The 21048-nt window shown below is 45.0% G+C and overlaps 1 protein-coding gene across 9 annotated transcripts in view; it reads right to left on the reverse strand.

Annotated features, from left to right (window-relative positions):
- The window catches only part of R3HDM1 (R3H domain containing 1), a 459574-nt gene that overhangs the window by 86903 nt on the left and 351623 nt on the right, over positions 1-21048 (reverse strand). For all 9 annotated transcript variants that reach the window (XM_086957295.1, XM_086957292.1, XM_086957298.1 and 6 more), the window contains 3 exons: positions 15646-15749; positions 6518-6690; positions 5724-5868 (listed from right to left, as the gene is read on the reverse strand). In XM_086957295.1, coding sequence (XP_086813421.1) covers positions 5724-5868; positions 6518-6690; positions 15646-15749 — 422 coding nt within the window. The remainder of the gene's footprint in view (positions 1-5723; positions 5869-6517; positions 6691-15645; positions 15750-21048) is intronic.

Below are 21048 nucleotides of genomic sequence, written 5' to 3' on the forward strand. Positions count from 1 at the left end.
GACCAGCGCTTATTCCCACAAGATTGTGGCTTGAATAAGTGAGAGCGTCAGGGGGGACACTGGCGTGGAGATCGACAGGATTGTTGATCGTTTGGAAAAGGGAGCATTGGGTTCTGCAGGCCCATGTGTAGTCGCACCGGATTGTGCGCAATATCTGCCCTAGGGTAGACCGGTCTGGGTCTGAGTGGCCGCGAGACCAACTGATGTGAATATAAGTGTGGTGTAGGGTATGGATATCCCTAGTAATTAGTGAGTATTCTTAGTATCCCTATAGATTTAGTGGTGTTTTTAATAATATGAGCTTGTATATTGCGAGTTCCCCATCCTCAGGTAGGTACTCAGGTGCCTGGATAGTTGGTCCTGAGGAGGGATGTGATTACGTTCTGGCTGGGTTGGAGGGGCCCCTAGGGGCTGATCCCATCTACTCAGAAAATCCAGTCATTACACCCACCCTCACCAACCCTCAAACTCACGCCCCCACACACCCTCAAACTCACGCCCCCACACACCCTCAAACTCACGCCCCCACACACCCTCAACCTCACGCCCTCACACACCCCCTCCCCCTCACACACCCCCTCACCCTCACACACCCCCTCACCCTCAAACACCCCCTCACACACACGCTCACCCTCACACACACGCTCACCCTCACACACCGCCTCCCCCTCACCCCCTCACACCCCCTCGCCCCCTCACCCTCACCCTCACCCTCACACGCCCTCTCAACCTCACCCTCACACGCCCTCTCAACCTCACCCTCACACGCCCTCTCAACCTCACCCTCACACGCCCTCTCAACCTCACCCTCACACGCCCTCTCAACCTCACCCTCACACACCCGCTCACCCTCACACACCCGCTCACCCTCACACACCCGCTCAACCTCACACACCCGCTCACCCTCACACACCCGCTCACCCTCACACACCCGCTCACTCACACACACCCGCTCACCCTCAAAATCCCGCTCACCCTCAAAATCCCGCTCACCCTCAAAATCCCGCTCACCCTCAAAATCCCGCTCACCCTCACACACCCGCTCACCCTCACACACCCGCTCACCCTCACACACCCGCTCACACCTTCTCACCCAACCTCACCCTCACACCCCCTTTCCCTCACACCCCCACACCTCCCCCTCACACACCCCCTCACCCTCACCCCCCCTCAACCCCTCACTCTCACCCTCACACACCCTCTCACCCTCACACACCCTCTCAACCTCACCCCCCCTCACCCTCACACACCCCCTCACCCTCACACACCCCCTCACCCTCACACACCCCCTCACCCTCACACACCCGCTCACCCTCACACACCCGCTCACCCTCACACACCCGCTCACCCTCACACACCTGCTCACCCCCTCACCCTCACACAGCCTCTCAACCTCACCCCACCTCACCCTCACTCCTGTCACCCTCACCCACCCTCTCACACCTGCTCACCCAAACTCACCCTCACACCCCCTTTCCCTCACACCCCCACACCCCCCCCTCACACACCCCCTCACCCTCACCCCCACACCCTCACACACCCCCTCACCCTCACACCCCCTCACCCTCACACCCCCTCACCCTCACCCCCCCCCTCACCCCCCCCTCACACACCCCATCACCCTCTCGCCCTCCCCCTCACACACCCCCTCACCCTCCCCCCTCCCCCTCACACCCCTTCCCCCTCCCTCACCCTCACCCCACACCCCCTCACCCTCACACCCCCTCACCCTCACACCCCCTCACCCTCACACCCCCTCACCCTCACACACCCCCTCACCCTCACACACCCCCTCACCCTCACACCCACACCCCCTCACCCACGTCACCCTCTCACACCCTCTCACCCACCCTCACCTAACACCTCCTCACCCTCCCACCCCCTCACCCTTACACCCACTCACCCTTACACCCACTCACCCTTACACCCACTCACCCTTACACCCACTCACCCTTACACCCACTCACCCTTACACCCACTCACCCTGACACCCCCTCACCCTGACACCCCCTCACCCTGACACCCCCTCACCCTGACACCCCCTCACCCTGACACCCCCTCACCCTGACACCCCCTCACCCTTACACCCCCTCACCCTTACACCCCCTCACCCTTACACCCCCTCACCCTCACACCCCCTCACATACCCTCACCAGCATAGCATAACAGAACATAGCATAGCATAACAAAACCTAGCATAACATAACAAAACCTAGCAAACAAAACACAACAACACATAGCATAACAAAACATAGCAAAACAACAAAACACAGCATAGCCTAATAAAACACAACAAAACATAGTATAGCAAAACAACACATATAATAGCATAGCAAAACATAGCATAGCACACCAAAAACAACAAATCATAGCATAGGATAGCATAACAAAACATAGCAAAACAAAGCATAGCATAATAAAACACAACAAAGCATAGCATAACAAAACATAGCAAAACATAGCATAGCATAACAAATCACAGCATAGCATAACAAATCAAAGCATAGGATAGCATAGCATAGCATAACAAAACAAAACATAGCCTCATAGATGCGGCGCAATTATCCCTCCCCAGTGCTGCGCTGTCCATTGGAACTAGTGCTGAATGGACGTCCAATGGTCGTGCGCAGCACAGGGGAGGTAGTGCTGCCGTCGGCCAACGCCCCGACGCAGCACTTAAGGGGTTAACATAACAAAACAAAACATAGGATAGCAAAACAAAACATAGATAGCATACAGCATCACTCAGCACCACCACAGCATCACTCAGAGGCACCACAACATCACTATGCGCTACCACAGCATCACTGAACACCACAGCATCACTCGTTCGCCATCACAACATCACTCAGCGCCACCACAGCATCAATCTGTGCAACCATTCAACAACAACTGGTTCAAATATGTTCTCTCAATGTTTCACGCTTTATTACAAATGTAACAAAAAGATGTTAATTTCACTTCTGTTCTTGGATTTTCGTCACAATAAAATACACTGAACATAATCTTCTCAAAAGTTATTTACAAAGATTAAACTATTGCCATTATAAATTACAATAACTTTTAGTTAAGTATTAATTAATAAAAAAATTAAAAGCCATTGTTATTGATAATATCAATAAATGTAAGTCACGTAAATACAACACATCTTGCATTACAAATGCTATAGGTGTCACATTTGCGAAAGTTATAACTATTGGCATTGTAAATGACAAAGCTATTAATTTCGCTATTTTCAAAAACAAAACAAATAAAATATGTATCATTTACAATACCAATAGCTCAAACTTTCCTAATGCAAGACCTATTGCATTGCAAATGCTTGTTCTTAGAGGATAATCCCCTGAACCTCACTGTCACATCTGGAGACAAGACAATCAAAGTGGCACCCAACACAAACAGATGGCTAAGGATTCAAGTGTAGTGGAATACTCTTTTGAAGGGGAATATCCAGAAAGTGATGACTTCACTACCCTCCCTGGTATCCATTTGAACATCACTTCCTCTTTCCGTAGCTGGGTGCCTCGCTATATCGAAAATGGTGATGCTCTCGGGCATACTGTACTTCTTCACTAATCTGCCAGTAGTAGTCCCAACGCACTATTTTTAATTATTGCACACAATCCTGACAGACTTAATATGGGGAAGCGGCTGAAGGTGTATAAGCTTTTCAAAGCTGCAGTTACCATCTGACAGTGGAGGAATGGTGTACCAGATTTCAAATCGTACTGCATAGTGGGCCAGCTGAAGTGGCTTTCGTAATGGCCAGCTGGCCATAATCTGAAATAAATAGCCGACATGCCTCGCATGCTTACTCAGGGGACATTACACAAAGTACTATGCCCCAGGGTGCACCCCCCCCAGAGGCTCCATTGTTACTAAAAGTTGCTCTCGATTAGTGGAAAATGGCCTTGAAATATTCTACGAATACAGTCCCCTACGCCCCCAACATACCTCTACTGGGTCTCCCTACCCAACGGGCACACTAACACAGCATTGACTACACATGTGGGAACAAGCAGGTGTGACGACGATGGGAGCACTGTTTGGAAATGACATGCTGATAAGCATGCCCGGGAAACCCTGAACATGATGCGGCTTGTTGCACATGTTATGGGCCTGCCCAACTCGTTCCTCCTACTTGGCGCAGATTACCACAACATTGGAGGAAATAACGAGAGGGACTAATAGGCTCACAGCCGAAAGTGGTCTTTTGGGACTATACCCACACCCAAAAGGCTAAAAGGCATAAGCGAGATTTGCAGACGTAGCACTCAATTCCTGGCTAAACGCCTGCTAACTATAAGGTGGAAATCTGCATCCAGTCCTGATGTATTAACTTGGAGTGAAGAAGTAAAACATTGGGGTACGGGGGAAAGTGATGCACTCCACCGAGAGGAATATCGGGGGTTGCAGAAAAAAACGATAACCATGGACTGGGATTCACTACTGGAGTCCTTTAAAGCAAAGGACCTGCCCAGTGTCTGACTAACGTACATTGTAGCTTCTAGTTGGCTGGGCACATTGTAAACACCTGAGTGCTCTTCCTTTAAGTACACATGCTGCGCAGTACGTAATGAGTGTCCTATACACAGATGTATAAAAAAACACCACACAAGCCCGCACACCATAGGCACACTCACTATTCCCCCAAAAACGGCAAGCACGTAACGGCGTGCGATCACTCAACCAGACCCTACCTAGATCAGCCAGAAAGACAGTGACGGCTGGACAGGTTCCACCTTGATGAACTTAATTGTGCCCGCAAGCAGGACACAATGCAGCCCCGGTACCCCGCCTGACTTACATACCTCAGACCTCATGACCACCACCCCAGTTTCACGCCCCAGTTGATAGTTAAAAACCACAACCGGTAGTTAGTTCGCCGGTAGAAAATAGGAAAGAGATTAATTTCCATATGTAAAGGCATACACAACAATATGATAAGATATGATGCAGTGACCACACTATGTACAGAGTACACATTCTCCCGGATAGGCGATTGCATGTACAAATGTTTGAAACGTATGTAATGATGTCAATTACAATACATTGCCATGTGATATGTTTACTATACGGAAATGCTAATAAAAAAATATTTAACAAAAAACACACACAAGCCGATTCCCCAGGTAGGGGTAAAATGGGTGATCAAGTACAATGTATGATAGAAGGATCAAGTGTCAAAGCAAGACGTACTTTCGTTTCGAAATCTAAATGATGTACGTCGTCAGTTGGGGGGGACGAGTGTGGGGTGTGTGAGGCTCCCCAAATGGTTTATAACGCAGACCACATTGTCAACTACTAAACACGAAATGTCACACTCCACAATGCTAATATGCCTCTTGCTGACCTGCACTCTTATCATAGTTTGTGATATAAATAAACGACAAAGTAATGTATGGTCATGAAGGTTATGCTTTCGGTGTGGTAAACCGAAGTACCTTATTAAATACAAAAAACGCAATAAAGTTTGTTAATAAAAAAAATAAGATCCACAGAAAGCACATTCTTGTTCTGCCACTAGACTGCATAAGTCAGACCAGTAATAATTAGACATACATACCACCGACCGGACAATATAATTTTTTTTCATAACAATCGGTTAAGAACAATGCCAGCTAGTTACCTTTACTTAGTTCAACAATGCTGGACATTCTGAACTATTAACATTATGCTGAGGAAGTGCCATGAACACATATTGCTTCTCCGAGGCATCTTACCTTGTCCAGGGAGAAATGGTCTAGAAAATTGGGGCATGACAGAAATCGATGTCAGTCCAGGGTGGATATTTTTGATGCTTGATAACTGGAGTGGTAACGGTGATTGAACTGGAGACGTTGCTGGGCTGGCTAGCTGTGGGCTATGCTGAAAAATCATAAAACACATTCATTCCATAGACAGACCACACATATATAGAGAAAGGACTGTTCAAATAAAATGAATGCCAAACCTCTCAAACATATTTAATTCCGAATGTGTAAATGAATGCTAAATGTCTCAAACATATTTAATTCTGAATCTGTAAAATTCTAATAATCTTTTAGTTAATTTCCTCAATCCTCTCAGGTACCGCTTCCCATCGTGAGACAGCTGCATAGTCACTTTATCAAGAATTGATGCAACAACCATGAGCCGTTCGTTTTTTTAACAATTATTTTTTGCAGCTGTACGAAAATGCTCTTGGAAATTTTATCTGGAAACATTTTGCTTGGATAGAACTGCTCCATTTAAAAATAAGCCTGATTGAAGTATCCCTTGACTTAAAGTACATTTCTGATGGAGACCACATTTTATAATTTGAGTGAAAGGAGTTCTAAAACTGCCTCCAGGAATTATTGACGACACATAAAAACGAGAAGTATGTATTAAAATGTACATGCAACGTTAAATCTCTTAGCTTGTTAACTCATTGAGAATTAATTCTAAATGTAATTCAATTGTCCAGTTACTTTTTATTAAACTATACACACGTTTACAATACAAAAATATAGCTAAAGCACAAATGTTGGCATACCTGCGTGGATGGGTCTATACTACTAAAATCTGTGGATTTCGGTCCTCTTTGATGGTCACAATAATATTTGCTTTGCTTCCAATGTGGAGGTGAATGGGGTCGCGGAGGAGCATTGTTAGGTAGGCTAAGCTGCATCATCACCATTCCTCCCCCTGGAGGAGGGGGTGGAACACCTAAGGAATTAAAACAGGCATTAAACATTTCAATAGGATGCCATCATAAGTCCACAATGTGTGTAGCTTGTGTGCTTATAGGCTCTAGAAAGAATGATCCTTAGCAATGATGGGACAACTTAGTATTTTATCTGTTCATTATGCGGAGTAATAAACATTCATAATTAACAGAGATCTCAAGGAGCGAGGGGAGATAAAAAAACAAATATTATGAGTGAGCTGATGCCTTAGACATGGCACAGGGAGTTATGGTGTCGAAAGCACTAAACAAGGTCCTATGGCCAGAACTAGTCCACATGATTAGATTATAGTTTGTAAAGCGCTTGAATCACCCCATGAGGGGTCTCTCCGTGCAAGGACTTTGCTTTCGTCGGCCAAGGAAGGGACCTAATAAAACAGTGCCGTCTTGGTGGCGTGGCTACGGCGCCACACAAGATGGCCGCATAGCGGTGAAAATCCGCCACACAGGACCTCCTCTTAAGCATTTCCTGCGGTCCCACTGCGTCTTTCTGCCTATGAAAGACACATACCTGAACCGCAATCTAAGCCGCTTCTAATGCGCTCCTTCTGAGCATTTTTTACCAGCGAGTCACCCGCTATTGACGTCTTCAACTTTCGGAGCCGGCAGCATCCGCCATTTTGCAGCGCGACTTCTCTTCACGAAGCAAAATGGTTCGCTCGTGCACGACTTTCTACAGGTTGGCTTCGTCTGCATTTTTTTTATCACCTCTCTCCTGTTTTTCGCCCACTATATCGTGAAAATGGAGCATATAACTAAGGATTTTGCAGCAATTTCCCAAAGTTAAGCCTTATTGTTTTTCTTTCATAAGGCATAATTGGACACTGGTTGACTAGCAGTGTTTATGGATTTTCGTACTACTCGACAATGTTTTGAATATGTGTTTTCCAATGCTTTTTCTTCTAATCATCTCCATATACAAGCTGACCCATTGCCAAGCAGTTCTTTTATGAATTGTTATTTACTTATTCCCTCTTGTGTCATACCTGCTGTTCTACAATTTTGCTCTCTGCCTTAAGGAACTATTCCCCATTTCTACCATCATTATTGGGAAGCTGTGTTTCAATGTAATTTTGGTTTACTCGCTCTATATGCGCCACGTTTTTGGTGTAATTGCCCTCCTTTCAAGTATTTCAGGTGTCAAGGTCTCCTATTCTACTTTACTTCACACGTTGCAGTAATGTTTCTGTCTATGGGCAAACTGCGTAAGCCAAAATTCGTTTTGTCTCTTCTCAGTCTTCAAGAGGCGTCCACCTCAGCCTCCTCCAGTATCTGTAAAGCTGTGGATCAAATGGCTGGTCTAGCTCTGCATCGTTCTTCCTCAGCTCAGTCAACATCAAATAAATCTTCTCCTCCTATTGTTTCTTCTAAACGCTTGAAGCACAACCTTCCATCACCAGATAAACCATTCTCTCCAATTTCTATGGAGTTCCTTTTAGAGGAGATACGCGCTCTGCGCCCTTTTGTTAAGGAAACTAACAAAGACATGCAACTTCTGAAAGAAAAATGGGCATCTATGGATACCAGGATTACGTCTGTAGAACAACAAGTTTCGGAGGTACAATCCAACTCTCAACGCATCTCTTCTCTGGAGAAGTCGGTCCTCGCCCTCCAACAACATACTGAGGATTTAGAAAACAGGAATAGAAGGAATAATCTTCGCATTTATGGTCTACCAGAATTTTTGGAAGGGGATGACCCTGTGACATTTTTCACCTCCTTCATTCCATAACTGCTCGGCATGCCTCCTACCACCTCCCTTAGCATCTAGAGAGCCCATAGACTTGGCCCACGTTCATCTGATTCACCGAAGCCACGAGGAGTTATCCTTTTTTTTAAATTTACTGATCTCCTTTCAGTTCTTTCTGCAGCTAGGTCCAAACGTCAAGTTTCCTGGATAGGCCAGAGAGTGTTTCTCTCCCAGGATGTTTCCAACGTCACGGCATCCAGAAGAAAGGAGCTTTTGAATCTTCATGCACCTCTACGATCTCTTGATGCTAGATATGGCTTGTTTTATCCTTGTATTTTCAAAGTTACTCATCAAAATAGAACATGGACCTTTCAAGATCCCGGAGAACTTAAAAACTTTATTCATCTTCAATCTGGTGGTGCCATGGATACTTCCACCTCTTCCAGTGGCTGAGTGTATCATCTTCTCGATTTGTCTGTGTTTGTTTTTCTTCTTATAGGCTGTCTGAGGATGTTCTGTTCTCAAGTTTACCTTTTAATATTGCGTATATATCCTTGTCTCTTCTCTTGTGGTTTATTCTATTTGCTTAATTGTGCTGTTGAATATATTACCTTGTGCGCTCCTATTGTTATTTACCAATTGTTATTTGCCTTTTTCTCTCCTTATATAGGTTCATGAAGACTCTTCCCGAGTCCATGCGTGTTATCCTCGATTTTTTGTCCTGGTGCTGTTTGGATTCCTACCCTTTGCCTGGTTTGTCTTGTTGAGTGTCGCCAATTCTCCGCTTTCCTTGTGTTTGTCTCTTACAGGTATGTTATTCTCAGTCATCCTTTTGGATATGTACTGTCTCTTCTTCTGCCTTCTTCTTTCCTCCCTTTCTTCTCCCTCCCTTCTCCCTCTTCCCATTCATTGGTTCTCACTATCTATTCTTTGGTTCTCCTAATTTACTCTTCTTCTTTTCCTTTTATATATCAACTTCTTACTTTGTCCATTCTTATGCTTTTTCTTTTTACTTTGCCCTATGTCATCTTTTGATATTTCTTTTTAGGTCCATTTCCTCTTACTCTTTTTTCTGTTATTCGGCTGTTTGCTCAATATAGATTTTCCTGCACTTTTTATCTTTATTAATATTGTATTTGGTCTAAATTCAGTTGTTTCATGGAATGTGAAAGGTTTTATTAATCCCATTAAACGGCAGAGATTCCTCTCCCATTTAGCTTCTTATAATCGTGATTTAGTCCTTTTACAAGAAACTCACCTCACTAAGCTTGAATCTATTAAATTAAAAAGAAATTGGGTTAGTACAGTTTTATTTTCACCCTCTAATAACAAAACAAATGGAGTCGCTATTTTATGTCATTAAAAATGAAAATGTAAAGTTCTTTCCCAAGAGAATGACAATGATGGCAGATAGATTTTAATTAAGTTGCTCATTAATTCTGTACCCTTAACCGTTTTTAATGTTTATGGTCCTACTCAATCTGACTGTTCCTTCTGGCCTCTAATTACGCGTAAATGTATTCAACATAAGGAGGATCTGTTTATTTTAGGTGGAGATTGTAACCAAATTGTTGACCTATTCCTAGATCGCAAATCATCGGTTCGTTTCATTCCTCGAAAAACACAAAAGCTATTTCTGAACACTGTTCTACAGTCCGATTTTATTGACTCTTGGAGACTCTCTCACCCTGACACTTTGGACTATTCTTTCTTTTCTCCTCCTCACGCTTCTTTTTCCCGACCGGACTATATTTTTCTCTCTCCAACTCTCAGAATTGAATTTCTTCTATTGAACCCATAGTTATTTCGGACCATGCTCCCATTGTCACAGATCTTGATTTACTTCCGCCGCATCCCAAGCCATCTCGTTGGCGCTTTAATAGCACGCTTTTTACTGATTCTCATTTTTCCTCCTCTTTCCGCTCTTTTACTTCAGAATTCTTTTCACTCAACTCTGAGCCTAATATTCCTCCTAATATCCTCTGGATATCCCTAATGGTGGAGTTAAATTTCCAGCCTTCCGTCTCTACCATAAATCCTTTTCTCTACGCCAAGCCTCGTTATGGCTCTCTTCGGATCCTAGCCCTTTTACTCCTCTCCGGTTATCCATTGAACAATCTTTACTACTACCCTTTCCTTCGATGAGGTGGAGCGTTTCTCTTCCAAATCTCCTTGTACCTCTTTTCCTTTAAACAAATATACTTCTTCTCTTCTTAAACCTTTAGTTTTTCTGCCGGATATCACACAAGAATCGTTCTTGAATACCCCAATTTGGTATAATTCTCTTCTTCTTTTTATAATAGACACATTTTTTGGCCTTCTTGGAGATTGAGGGGCATTATCTGGGTTAAACATCTCTTTGATGGTCTTTTACCTTGTTCCTTTCCTCAATTTCAACTTTTATTCAATTGCCCGCGATCTTTTTTGCAGAAATGTACTCTCCTGATGATGATCATTCTTGATAGTTATTATTCACTCCCTTCTTCCTCATCATTGTTACCGCCTTCCTCTCTCCTTCCACTTCTTGCTACTCTCCCTAAAGCAACTCTTATTTACAAATTTTTCTCTTCCCCTAATCCAGATCATGCTAATACCAAACTGGAGCTTGCCTGGGAAGCGGATTTCAATTGTGCGTGGTCTGTTACTCTTTGGGACAAACTCTGGTCCAGATCTTTAAAAGTTACTCGTTTTGCTTCCCTTACTCAATCCTTATTTTTTCTATATCATAGACTCTATTTTTCTCCTCTAGCTATCTCCCGCTTTACACCCTCTTCTGACTCTAAATGCTGGACCTGTGGTCCTTTGCATGTTGACCTTTTTCATTTGCTCTTCCTCTGTCCTGTACTTTCTTCTTTTTGGAAAAAAGTTTGGTCATACCTTTCTTGCATTTTTACACTCTCTATTCCATACTCAAACACTATTCTTTTTCTGGGTAGTCTCTCTGATTCTTTGGAACTCCCTGCGAACACACAGGGTCTTTTTGATCTCATGCTTGCTCTCGAATTCCAACACATCTCCTCAAATTGGAAAGCCCTTACAAATATTTCCATTCACAGTTGGTGAAACACTTTATGCCACTTCCACAGACTTTGTTGAATTTTCGTCTTCTGGTAAACCACCACGCAATACTGATCTTTTTTAGTTACATCTCACAATATATTTGGACCAAATGACTTTTAAAAAATCCACTCATGTCAACTCGGAGAATTTTAAACCTCCCTGAAGGACTTTTACTCTCCCTCTTATTATCTTAGTTTAATAGTACTCACATGCTTTGTCATTCCTTTATGCTGTTTCATTTTGTATTGCAAACATGATATTTACTTATCTGCCGTACCCCCCTCCCCCCAAAAAAACCACTGCCGTCTTAAGAAGCCTCCGGAACTGTAGGTGATCAGAGCACTCCCACAGCTTAATGAGTAGCTGGTTCCAGTAGGTCGGGGCTAAATGGAAGAACTCTTTACCTCCCTGCTGGGATTTTTTGCAGCGAAGAACTACAAGAGCAGATTTGAAGCCAGAACAAAGTGCCCTGGGAAGCTGGTATTTTGTGGATTTGTCTGTCAGATAACTGGGGCCTTTACCGTTTAGGGATGTGTGTACAATACAACATATCTTAAAAGAGTTCCGCTTGCGCACTGGGAGCCAATGCAAGCTCTGCAGTAGGGGAAGGGAACATGCAGTTAGAACAACACCTAGAAACGTAAACAATTCAAACCTTCCTCCAACAGTACTCCATGGAGAACATAGCTTGAAATCTCATACAACTGGAAAACGTTTCTAGCCAGACATCCACTTATAACCCAGCTTCCCCATCACTGCCTTCATAAAACCTACTGTCGCACACAACAGCACTTGGCATGTTGGATGTTGACGCTATCCGAAACAAATAACTACCCAGCTGACTATCTGACATGCCTTGTACATAAAGTATACATGTCAGCAAGCTTTAGGTTTGCAACACAGACTGAAATTAAGATCATGCATGTCACTAGCTAAGGCTATTCCCATTCTTTGGGAAATTCATCTTTATAAATCAAAAAGCTAGTTAATGAAACTATATTTGCTACTATTTTCCATAAAAACTATTGGTTTCTTCTGAGAAAGTGCCATCTTTCTTGCCTTGGTATGCCCCCACTTTTTTCTGAACTGCTGATGTGCCTTGACTGAGTGTGCCCGGAGTTCCTGCCAACCAGATACCCAAAGACCTGTGCTCCTTCCCTAAAACGGTGATGAAACTAAAACCCAATTGGCATCTCTGGCCACCTATCAGCCCCTAGTAAATGGTACCCTAGGTACCCAGGGCATGGTGACCAGAGAAGACCCCTGAGGACTGCAGCACTTATTGTGCCACCCTAAGGGGCCCTGTACCCTGACACCCACACACTGCCTTTGCAGGCTGAGTGTCGAAGTACAGAACTAAACAAAGAGGCGACATGGCACACATCCCCGTGTGCCATGCCCACAGAACCCATTGCCCTGGCATACTTTAGTCACCTCTCTAGCTGGGTGCCCTATGCCAGAGGTGTGGGCATAGGTGCATGAGCCCTGTGCCTCTGCAGCACCCAGGGCCATTCCTGGGGACTGTAAGTGCAGTGATGCCATGGAGAGTATATGGTGCTGGGAGGTTGTCATTATGAACTCCACAGCACCATAATGGCTACACTGAAGACTGGCAAGTTTGGTACCAAACTTCTCAGCACATTAAACCTGCACTGATGCCAGTGTGGACTTTAATATAAAATGCACCCCAGGATGGGCAGGGGGAAGCTTCAAAGGCATGCAGCCTCTGTGAGCTTCTCCAGACCATTTGCTGTACCCAGCAACTGGCCCCCAACAGTTCTGACCCCCACTCTGGCGGGAAAAACTACGTCAGGTAGGGGTGTGTGTGCCATCCTATGCCAACCCCACCCCTCAGGTCAGTGGAGACTAGGTGAAGCATGTCCCCGGGCTCCGGCCATCTTGAAGATGGGGAGCCCTGCCCAATCACAGCTAGGCTCCTGCCCCCCTCCCACAGGAGAGGAGCAGGCTAGGTGGTACCCACCCCAGGACAGGGACCTATTGGTCCCTGCCCTTGCCATACCTGTAACGCCCCTAAATTCAGTATTTAGGGCCTCCCTGAACCTTCCTTCCTCAGATCCAGATACCAAAATAAGAAAGAAGATCAAGTTGAAGAAGACCCGCCGAGCAGCTGCTAACCACAGGACGACAACAACGGACTGGGCCCCAGCCCTACCGGCCTGTTGATCCTGGAACCTGCTCCTACCTGAATCCCGGCGAATCCTGTGGACAGCAACCTTGGGACACCCAGAGGACCTGCCTGCCTTGACCCTCAAAGACCTGGACTCCCATCAGCAGAGGCTCTGCTGCAACAACCCCCCTGGTGCCAGCCAGGAAGCTCTGGACCAGCCTACTCTGCACCCGCCGAGCCCGGCCTTTGCCCGAGTGATCCAAGACCACAAGGACGTCCCCCCGGCAACTGGGACCCGAAGTCCAGTGCCCAAAGACCCTCCTCGACAAACCAGACAATGCCTGCAGACTCAGAACTAGGGCCCCCCCAACCGCGACCAGCTTAGGGTAAGCTTTTCCGACACTCAAAGAAACCCCTGCACCCAACAGCCCCCTGTGCCTCCCTTTGGGGTACCTACCTGTGCTCCAAGAACCCAACTTACCTCTCGACATGCTGGTCGCCCCTGGAGAGTCTCCGCCCCTGAGCCTGCAGCCTTTGTTCCTTCTTTACCTTTTCTATTGGATAACATTGAACGCCCGACGGCTCAAAAGCACCCTGCACCCAGCCGCCGGAGTGCAGCTGGCTGTGCCACATTTGTCCTATCCTGTTTCCCCCTTTGTCTAAGCAAGTGACCAGGAGCCCAGATCCCACAGCCACGTGGCCTGCTAGCCAGAATCCACCAACCGGAGGCCCCCTGTTCCCCATTGGATAACATTGGGCTTAACTACCTCTGCACCCGGCCGCCCCAGCGCCGCTGAGGGTGAACCAACTGTACCTACGTGACACTGGGGGACCCCCGAGTCTATGCCCAGAACCACAACTTCACCAGTTGAGTACGCACCAGGAAACCGGTAACTCACTTACCTGCCATTGAATAACATTGACTGGTTTGACTCGAAAAAATCTTTAAAGTGTCTACGTTTGAAAACTTAAAATATTCCTATAAAATCGCCCGAATTCTGAAATCTGAAATACTCACCTGTGATCAGGAGAGGAGCCAGTACTGTACCCTGTAACCCAGTACTGAACAGCAAAAGTAATCCCTAGCGGGTTTACTAGTAACTTGTATTTTCTCCATAGGAATCCATTGCCTGCTTTTCTATGATATTGTTTTGAAGTGTCTACTTTTGAAAACTAGAAATAATCTTTAGAAATCATACGAAAAACTGAAACGTAATTACTTAGCTGTTTTAAGTTGAGACCCCAGTGCTGGCCCCAGGAGCCCAGTACTGGATTACAAAAGTAACGAGATTGTACTTTACCTACAACCTGAATTTTCTCCCATTGATACCATTGCCAGGTTTCTGTTGAAAAGTTTTAAAGTGTGAACTTTAAAAATAGATTTTTATTCCTGAAAAATCACTACAATACCTAAAACGTTTTTGCTAAACTGTTTTCAGCTTAGACCTCAGGATTGAACCTAGGAGCCAGTCCTGGAATTACCAAAGTAATCTACAAAGTAATCAACTGTGTTTATATAAGGAAATCCATTGAGCTCAATGCTACATTGTGTGTAGAATTGTGCTGCCTACTGCAACCCCTGTACTTATTGTATTTACAAAGTTGATTGCCTTTCTGCAAAGTACTCATCTGAGACCTCTCGTATGGAGAACAGTACATTTTGATACCTGTTGGTTCTAGAAATAAAACAACTATATCTCTTGATATAAAAACAATTGGCCCGAGTTCAGTCTGAGTGTGTGAAACCTTTTGCTTACTGAGTGTGTGCAACAAATGCTTTACACTGTCCTCAGGTATTGCCCTACTGCTCGACCAAGCTACCACTTTAGAGGTCACACCTGGCTTTAACCTCTGTTATACCTCTGGGGTTTGTGGACTCTATACACACTGTACCTTATTCTGGTCCAGTGTATATAGAGCCACTTTCTCACATTTCTGGTTACAGACTAGCCATGCTTTTACACGGACTTGTGTTCATAAACCTTTTTTGCATTGCTTTCGCCATCCTTTGTGTATAACTATTAACGCTTGTCATTTGTGCTACTAGTTCATACAAACCTGTACAGTGCTGTCCTTGCAGTTGCTGTGCGTTGCAGGGTGGCGAAGTGCGAGTAAACTGAATTTGTTCTGAGCCTGGAGGCTGTAAATATCCTACCGATGAACTGTAAGAAAATTCAGGAGAGAAACAGAAGTAGTGTGTATTATGTTACACTATTGCTTCTGAATGATATAAACAGAACATTTGGAGGAACTAATCTCCATTAACTACTCTGAACAACTGTACATAACACATTCACACTCAAATTAACAGGATTTAACAATTTCGAATTCTTTTAGAAGGCACAGCCTTTCATTACATAACAGGACATAAATACGGCATTTTATCGAAAAGTGCTTGCCAAAACAAGAACATTACAAAAATATGACAAAGAGTTAATTTAACAGAATTGGTCTTTTTAATTATGACAACTATTCGGCTTACAACAAATATAAGGTCCACTATTACGTTCTGGCACTGAGTAGTGAACCAAAACTTTAGGTTTCTGAAACTAAAAGGTAATTTCCATTGATGATTCAGTGTCAACGTGGATGTACGCAAGGTGCTTGATGAAATTACAGTGGCAGTCAGGTGTGTCCAGAAGTCAGTGTCTGGGCTAAACATAATTTAACTGATCTTAAAAACCCTTTAAAGTCCCTAGTCATTTTTAACCTTTGCAAACGGAAGCAGTGATGGCCCAGAATTCAATTACTTTTGGCGTGGTATCCACTGGATACCAAGATTTTACCAGTTTCCACCAGACACTGGACATTGGGGTTTAGGAGCCAAACAAAGAAGAAATGTAATCTCTAGAAAAGTAATTGCTGGAGATCTAGCTCAAATGGTTCAGGAAACAGGACACCCAGGTTCAGCCGAAAGGTCCAGACCCCAGGCGGAAGCTTGAAGACCGAGAACCTCCAGGACCCTTCAAGACTGCAGACTCACCAGTAATGATCTAGTAAAGCGTCTCTGAAGCTCCATGACCAAGACTGTTTTGTAATGGTACTGCACCAGCTCCAGCACCGGGACAGTGCATCAGATCTGGACAATGACTGATAGAAAGATGGGTTGCTGGCGCCTCGCCTATCGGGTAAATCGGGTAACTGGGTAATCTACATCGAGGTCCGCCTTGCTAAGATCCAACAAACTTCGGATACCTTACCCTCTCTTTACCAACACTCCCCGTTTAATGCGACAATGCTCCGATCTCATCTAAACTATAGTGTAGAGACAATCATTCACCAGCGACATGTCCCGCTTCTATTTTGTCTATTATGTTCCCATGAGGGGAGAACTACAGTTGTATTGTTCTGTGTTACCCCCCACTTCCTCTTGCTAGACGACCCACACACTGGTGCCCCTGCCTCATGTGGTGATGGCTAAGCTGGCCCAATGGGGTGGACACACTGCTGCTCTACCCACCCTTGCTTATTTGGCTAAATCACAAATTCCAGCAAAGGGCTAAAATACTCAACCTAAATGTCTGAGGCCTCAATGCTCCAGTAAAGAATCTGGGGGGTTTCTCCATGCTGAGAGACTGCGATTGCGATAGTTGTCTCATCCAAGAAACTCACTGTATTAAAGTGGACTGGAGGACGTTTGGGGTCCCGTTGGTTTGACTTTTCTTCTGGTCTGGGGAAACGGGCGAGGGTAGCGGACCTTTTGGCCATGCACTTCGCAGGTCAGGTCATCCAGGCACAAGCAGAACCGCTGGAGAGACTACTTTTCTTACAAATCTTGTTGCATGCATACACACAGTTGCTAACATCTATGCTCCAAATGACCACCAGGAGACCTCCCTACTGGAAGCTAGGGGCCTATACAACTTTTTCAGTGTGTCAGACTCCCTCACAGACACTATAAGAAGTCACTATAACAGTACTTTCCAAGTACTCCCCACGCCTTGCTCTGCATATTGCCCCATCTCACTGTTCTACTCGATTCTAAGATTTTCACTAGCATATTGGCAGCCTGCCAGGCTCCCTACATGCAGGGCCTGGTAGATCTTGACCAGGACAGGTTCATTCCAGAGAGGGGCTGCAGCGATAACACCAAACGTTTTTCAATTTCAACAGGTAAAATATGTTGTTCTCAACAGCGCACCTCCTCCCAGTCGGTGTCGAAAAGGTGTTTGGCAGGGTGCACTGGCCATATCTCTGGTGGTGCTGGCCAAAGTCATACTCTGTGCCAGATTCCAACATTGTATATATACCAATCCTAGGGCCGCGGTCAGTCAATGGGCTGATGTCGCAACTCTTTAACGCAGCACTGAATAGGGGTGACCCTTGTCACCACTCCTCTTTGCCCTTTATATGGAGCTGTTCGCAGAGTGACTGAGCGGACACACAAGCATAGCAGGCATCACCATAGGGAGTCGGAGCATAAACTCGCTTTATATGCGGACGATGTCATGACAGCCATTACACAACCCTTCACCTCTCTCACCCCACTGATGCAGGAATTAGAAGACATTGGGAGGGCCTCTGGCTTTAGGGTAAACCTTCAGAAATCCCAGGCTCTTAACCTAATTATTCCATAAGCTGACCAACTCCAACTAGAATGCCTCTTCCTCTTTACCTGGGCCACTCAAGGGGTCACCTATTTAGGCCAGCAAATATACTCCATGCTACAGAGAACAGCGGAGCGTAATTAAGCTGCATTGCTCTTCACTGTCTGATCCGATCTACAGTTATGGAAGGGAGGCTACCTTTCTTGGCTGGGAAGGTTGGCGGCGGTTAAAATTACCCTCCTTCCCAAGATACTCTAGGTCATGCAGATATTACCACTGCACCCCCTCTTCCATGTTAGCCACAGCACCTAATTTAAGACTACATATGGGATGGTAAAAAAGCTAGCATGACAAAGAAACAAGCATACCTAGCAGCAAAGAAGGGTGGCTTGGGCTTTGCCCACTTGGTGCGGTACTATGAGGCAGATCAACTCCAATATTTGGTAGAATGGTCTAGGCCTGGCACTGAGAAGCACTGGTACTTTATCGATCGAGCAGTGCCACATTTGGAAAGTGCCATGGCTACCCAAGCCACACCAACCACCAGAGGTTTAAATCTCTCCTGTATTTAGGGCCCGGGGAGGAGCCTGGGACAAGGCACAATTGAGACGGAATCTTTCCACCTGCATATTGTTATGCTGTGTGAGCTTGGATGCAAGTGAGCTCGTGGGGTTCTATGGCTCGTGTCCTTCCGACCTTAGAATGCTACGAGGTCACTTGACCACAAGAAGATGGGAGCCGGGAGGAGGTGGATGTATGTCTCTTCTCTTACGCTGTGTACCAGGTTCAAGTCGAGAATTAAGCAAGCTATCAGCACAACCATGTGTGACTCATCCTAGCAACAATGGGGACGAGCGACTTGAACCTTAACAAACCCACCCAACTTTACAGCTACCACCTTTAATGGTATTCAATTGGAATATGTGGTATGTGTACATCGTAAAGAGAAGACTTTTGGAGAAACCAGCTGCTCCTAACTCCAATATTTCAGCGGAGCAAAATCGGCAAGTTTATTATTTTTTTAAAAATCTGACCGGAGAGCCCGTTGACCATGTGGATCTTCACGAGGAAGTGCGCGAGGTTTGTACGCGTGTGTCCCACTGTTTCCTCAGAGAGGCTGGGAGCACCAACAAGGAGCGTGTGGAGCATCAAGTTTGGATTAGTCACATTGCATGTATAGCACGGACGTAGGACGGGTGACATTGCCAGACTCATCGGCACGTGGGAGCAGCATTTTGGATTGAGTAATCTGCTCGTTAATACGTCTGCAGATTGGATTTTTTGGGGCCAGGTGGATTAACCACATAGAGAAGAAGCCTTGCTCTGGTGATGAGTGGAAGGTATTTACACGCAATAGCAGACTTAGATGAGTATTTTACGCCTACTCTGTGTAAAGCAGTACACTGATTTAATTTCTATCAAAGGAAAAAAGAAAATACAAAATTATGTGGCATCTTTAAGGTGATTAACCTGTGCCACGAAGGACACCTCGGAATAGCGAAGAGCAAGTGTAGAATTAAACGTTCATACTGGTGGCCTGGAGAAGATAAAGCTACAGAGAGGGCTGTCAGAAAATGTGTAAAGCGCATGTATTCTGATAAAAGTTTAATTACCCTTAAATCACCTTTACTCCCTATTGCTATTTAAAGCATGCCTTTGGAAAGAGTGGGGAATTTACATTTTTGGTCCAGAGATATCAACAGCGAGCAAAAATACATTTCAGTATTGATTGATCATTTCTCTAAGTGGCCAGAGGTCAAAAGAGTTAAAAAGGCAGTTCTGAAAACTTGTGTTTTTTGGGATAAGTATTTGGAAGAGAAGCGTTGCCTTAAGATTTAATTTCAGACAATGGGGATCAATTTGTAGCTGAGTGTTTCAAAAAGTTTATAAAAGAGACAGGGATTGTACATCCCTTTATCACCCTGAAGGAAATGGTAGCGTTGAGCACTTTAACAGGGTTATAAAAGGAGTTATTGAATTATAAATGAGCAATAATATGGATTGGGAGGATGAGTTGAGGGAAACAGTGGGGGCATACATATTCACCCAGAGTGAGTCCACAGGACATTTTCCATTCAAACTGATGAGAGGAAGATCAACAAGCATTAAAGACAATATGGGATGGGTGAATTGCACTAAAATTATCTCATGGTCAACAAAGAGAGTGAAGGAGTCTCTAGAAGTGAATCAGGTCAAATACAAAGACAAGTATGGCCAGTCACACGGGGAAAGAAAAGTGAGTTTGCGTGTGGGTGACATAAAAGTAAAGAAAGGGAGATTGAGGCACAAGGGGGAAAGTAAATGTTCTGCTACCCTTAAAGTAGTGAAGATTTTATGGAATTCTGCCGTACTCAGCGATTGGAAAGTGTGGCCTACTAAAAGAATCGCATTGTACAAAGGGATTGGCAAATGGTTCCGGAAGGTGTTGTGTCATGCAGAGACACTAGTCTGGACACTGAGGTTTTCACACAACAGACAAAATACGATTGGGTTGAAGATGTAGTTACTTCTAGAGAAGTGAGTGATGATAACCCATCCATACTAGCTCAGTCACCACCAGACCTTCTTGAGTGTATACAACCCATCCCCACAGTACAAGGAGTGACGGTGGATGGAACGGAAGGTGGATGTTCTGAGAGTGGAGGACACAAGAATGTGAAAAACACAGAGCGGGGAGGTCACTAGAGCAGGACGGCTATGTGCCAAACCAAAACACTTGGAAGATTATACCACACATATAAATAACTAAATATTGCTCATCAACTGTTCAGGGTACACCATCCTTGGGACTGTTTCTAGGCCTGCCCGGCTATATTTCTAACTTTATTGTATTAGAGCTGTAAAAGAGGGGTTGTCTCCTTATTGTTATTATTTAGATATTTGAGAGGTGATAAGTGTGTGCTTTTATTATTTG

This window comes from Lissotriton vulgaris, chromosome 2_1, assembly GCF_964263255.1.
Source record: "Lissotriton vulgaris chromosome 2_1, aLisVul1.2, whole genome shotgun sequence".
Lineage (NCBI taxonomy): Eukaryota > Metazoa > Chordata > Amphibia > Caudata > Salamandridae > Lissotriton > Lissotriton vulgaris.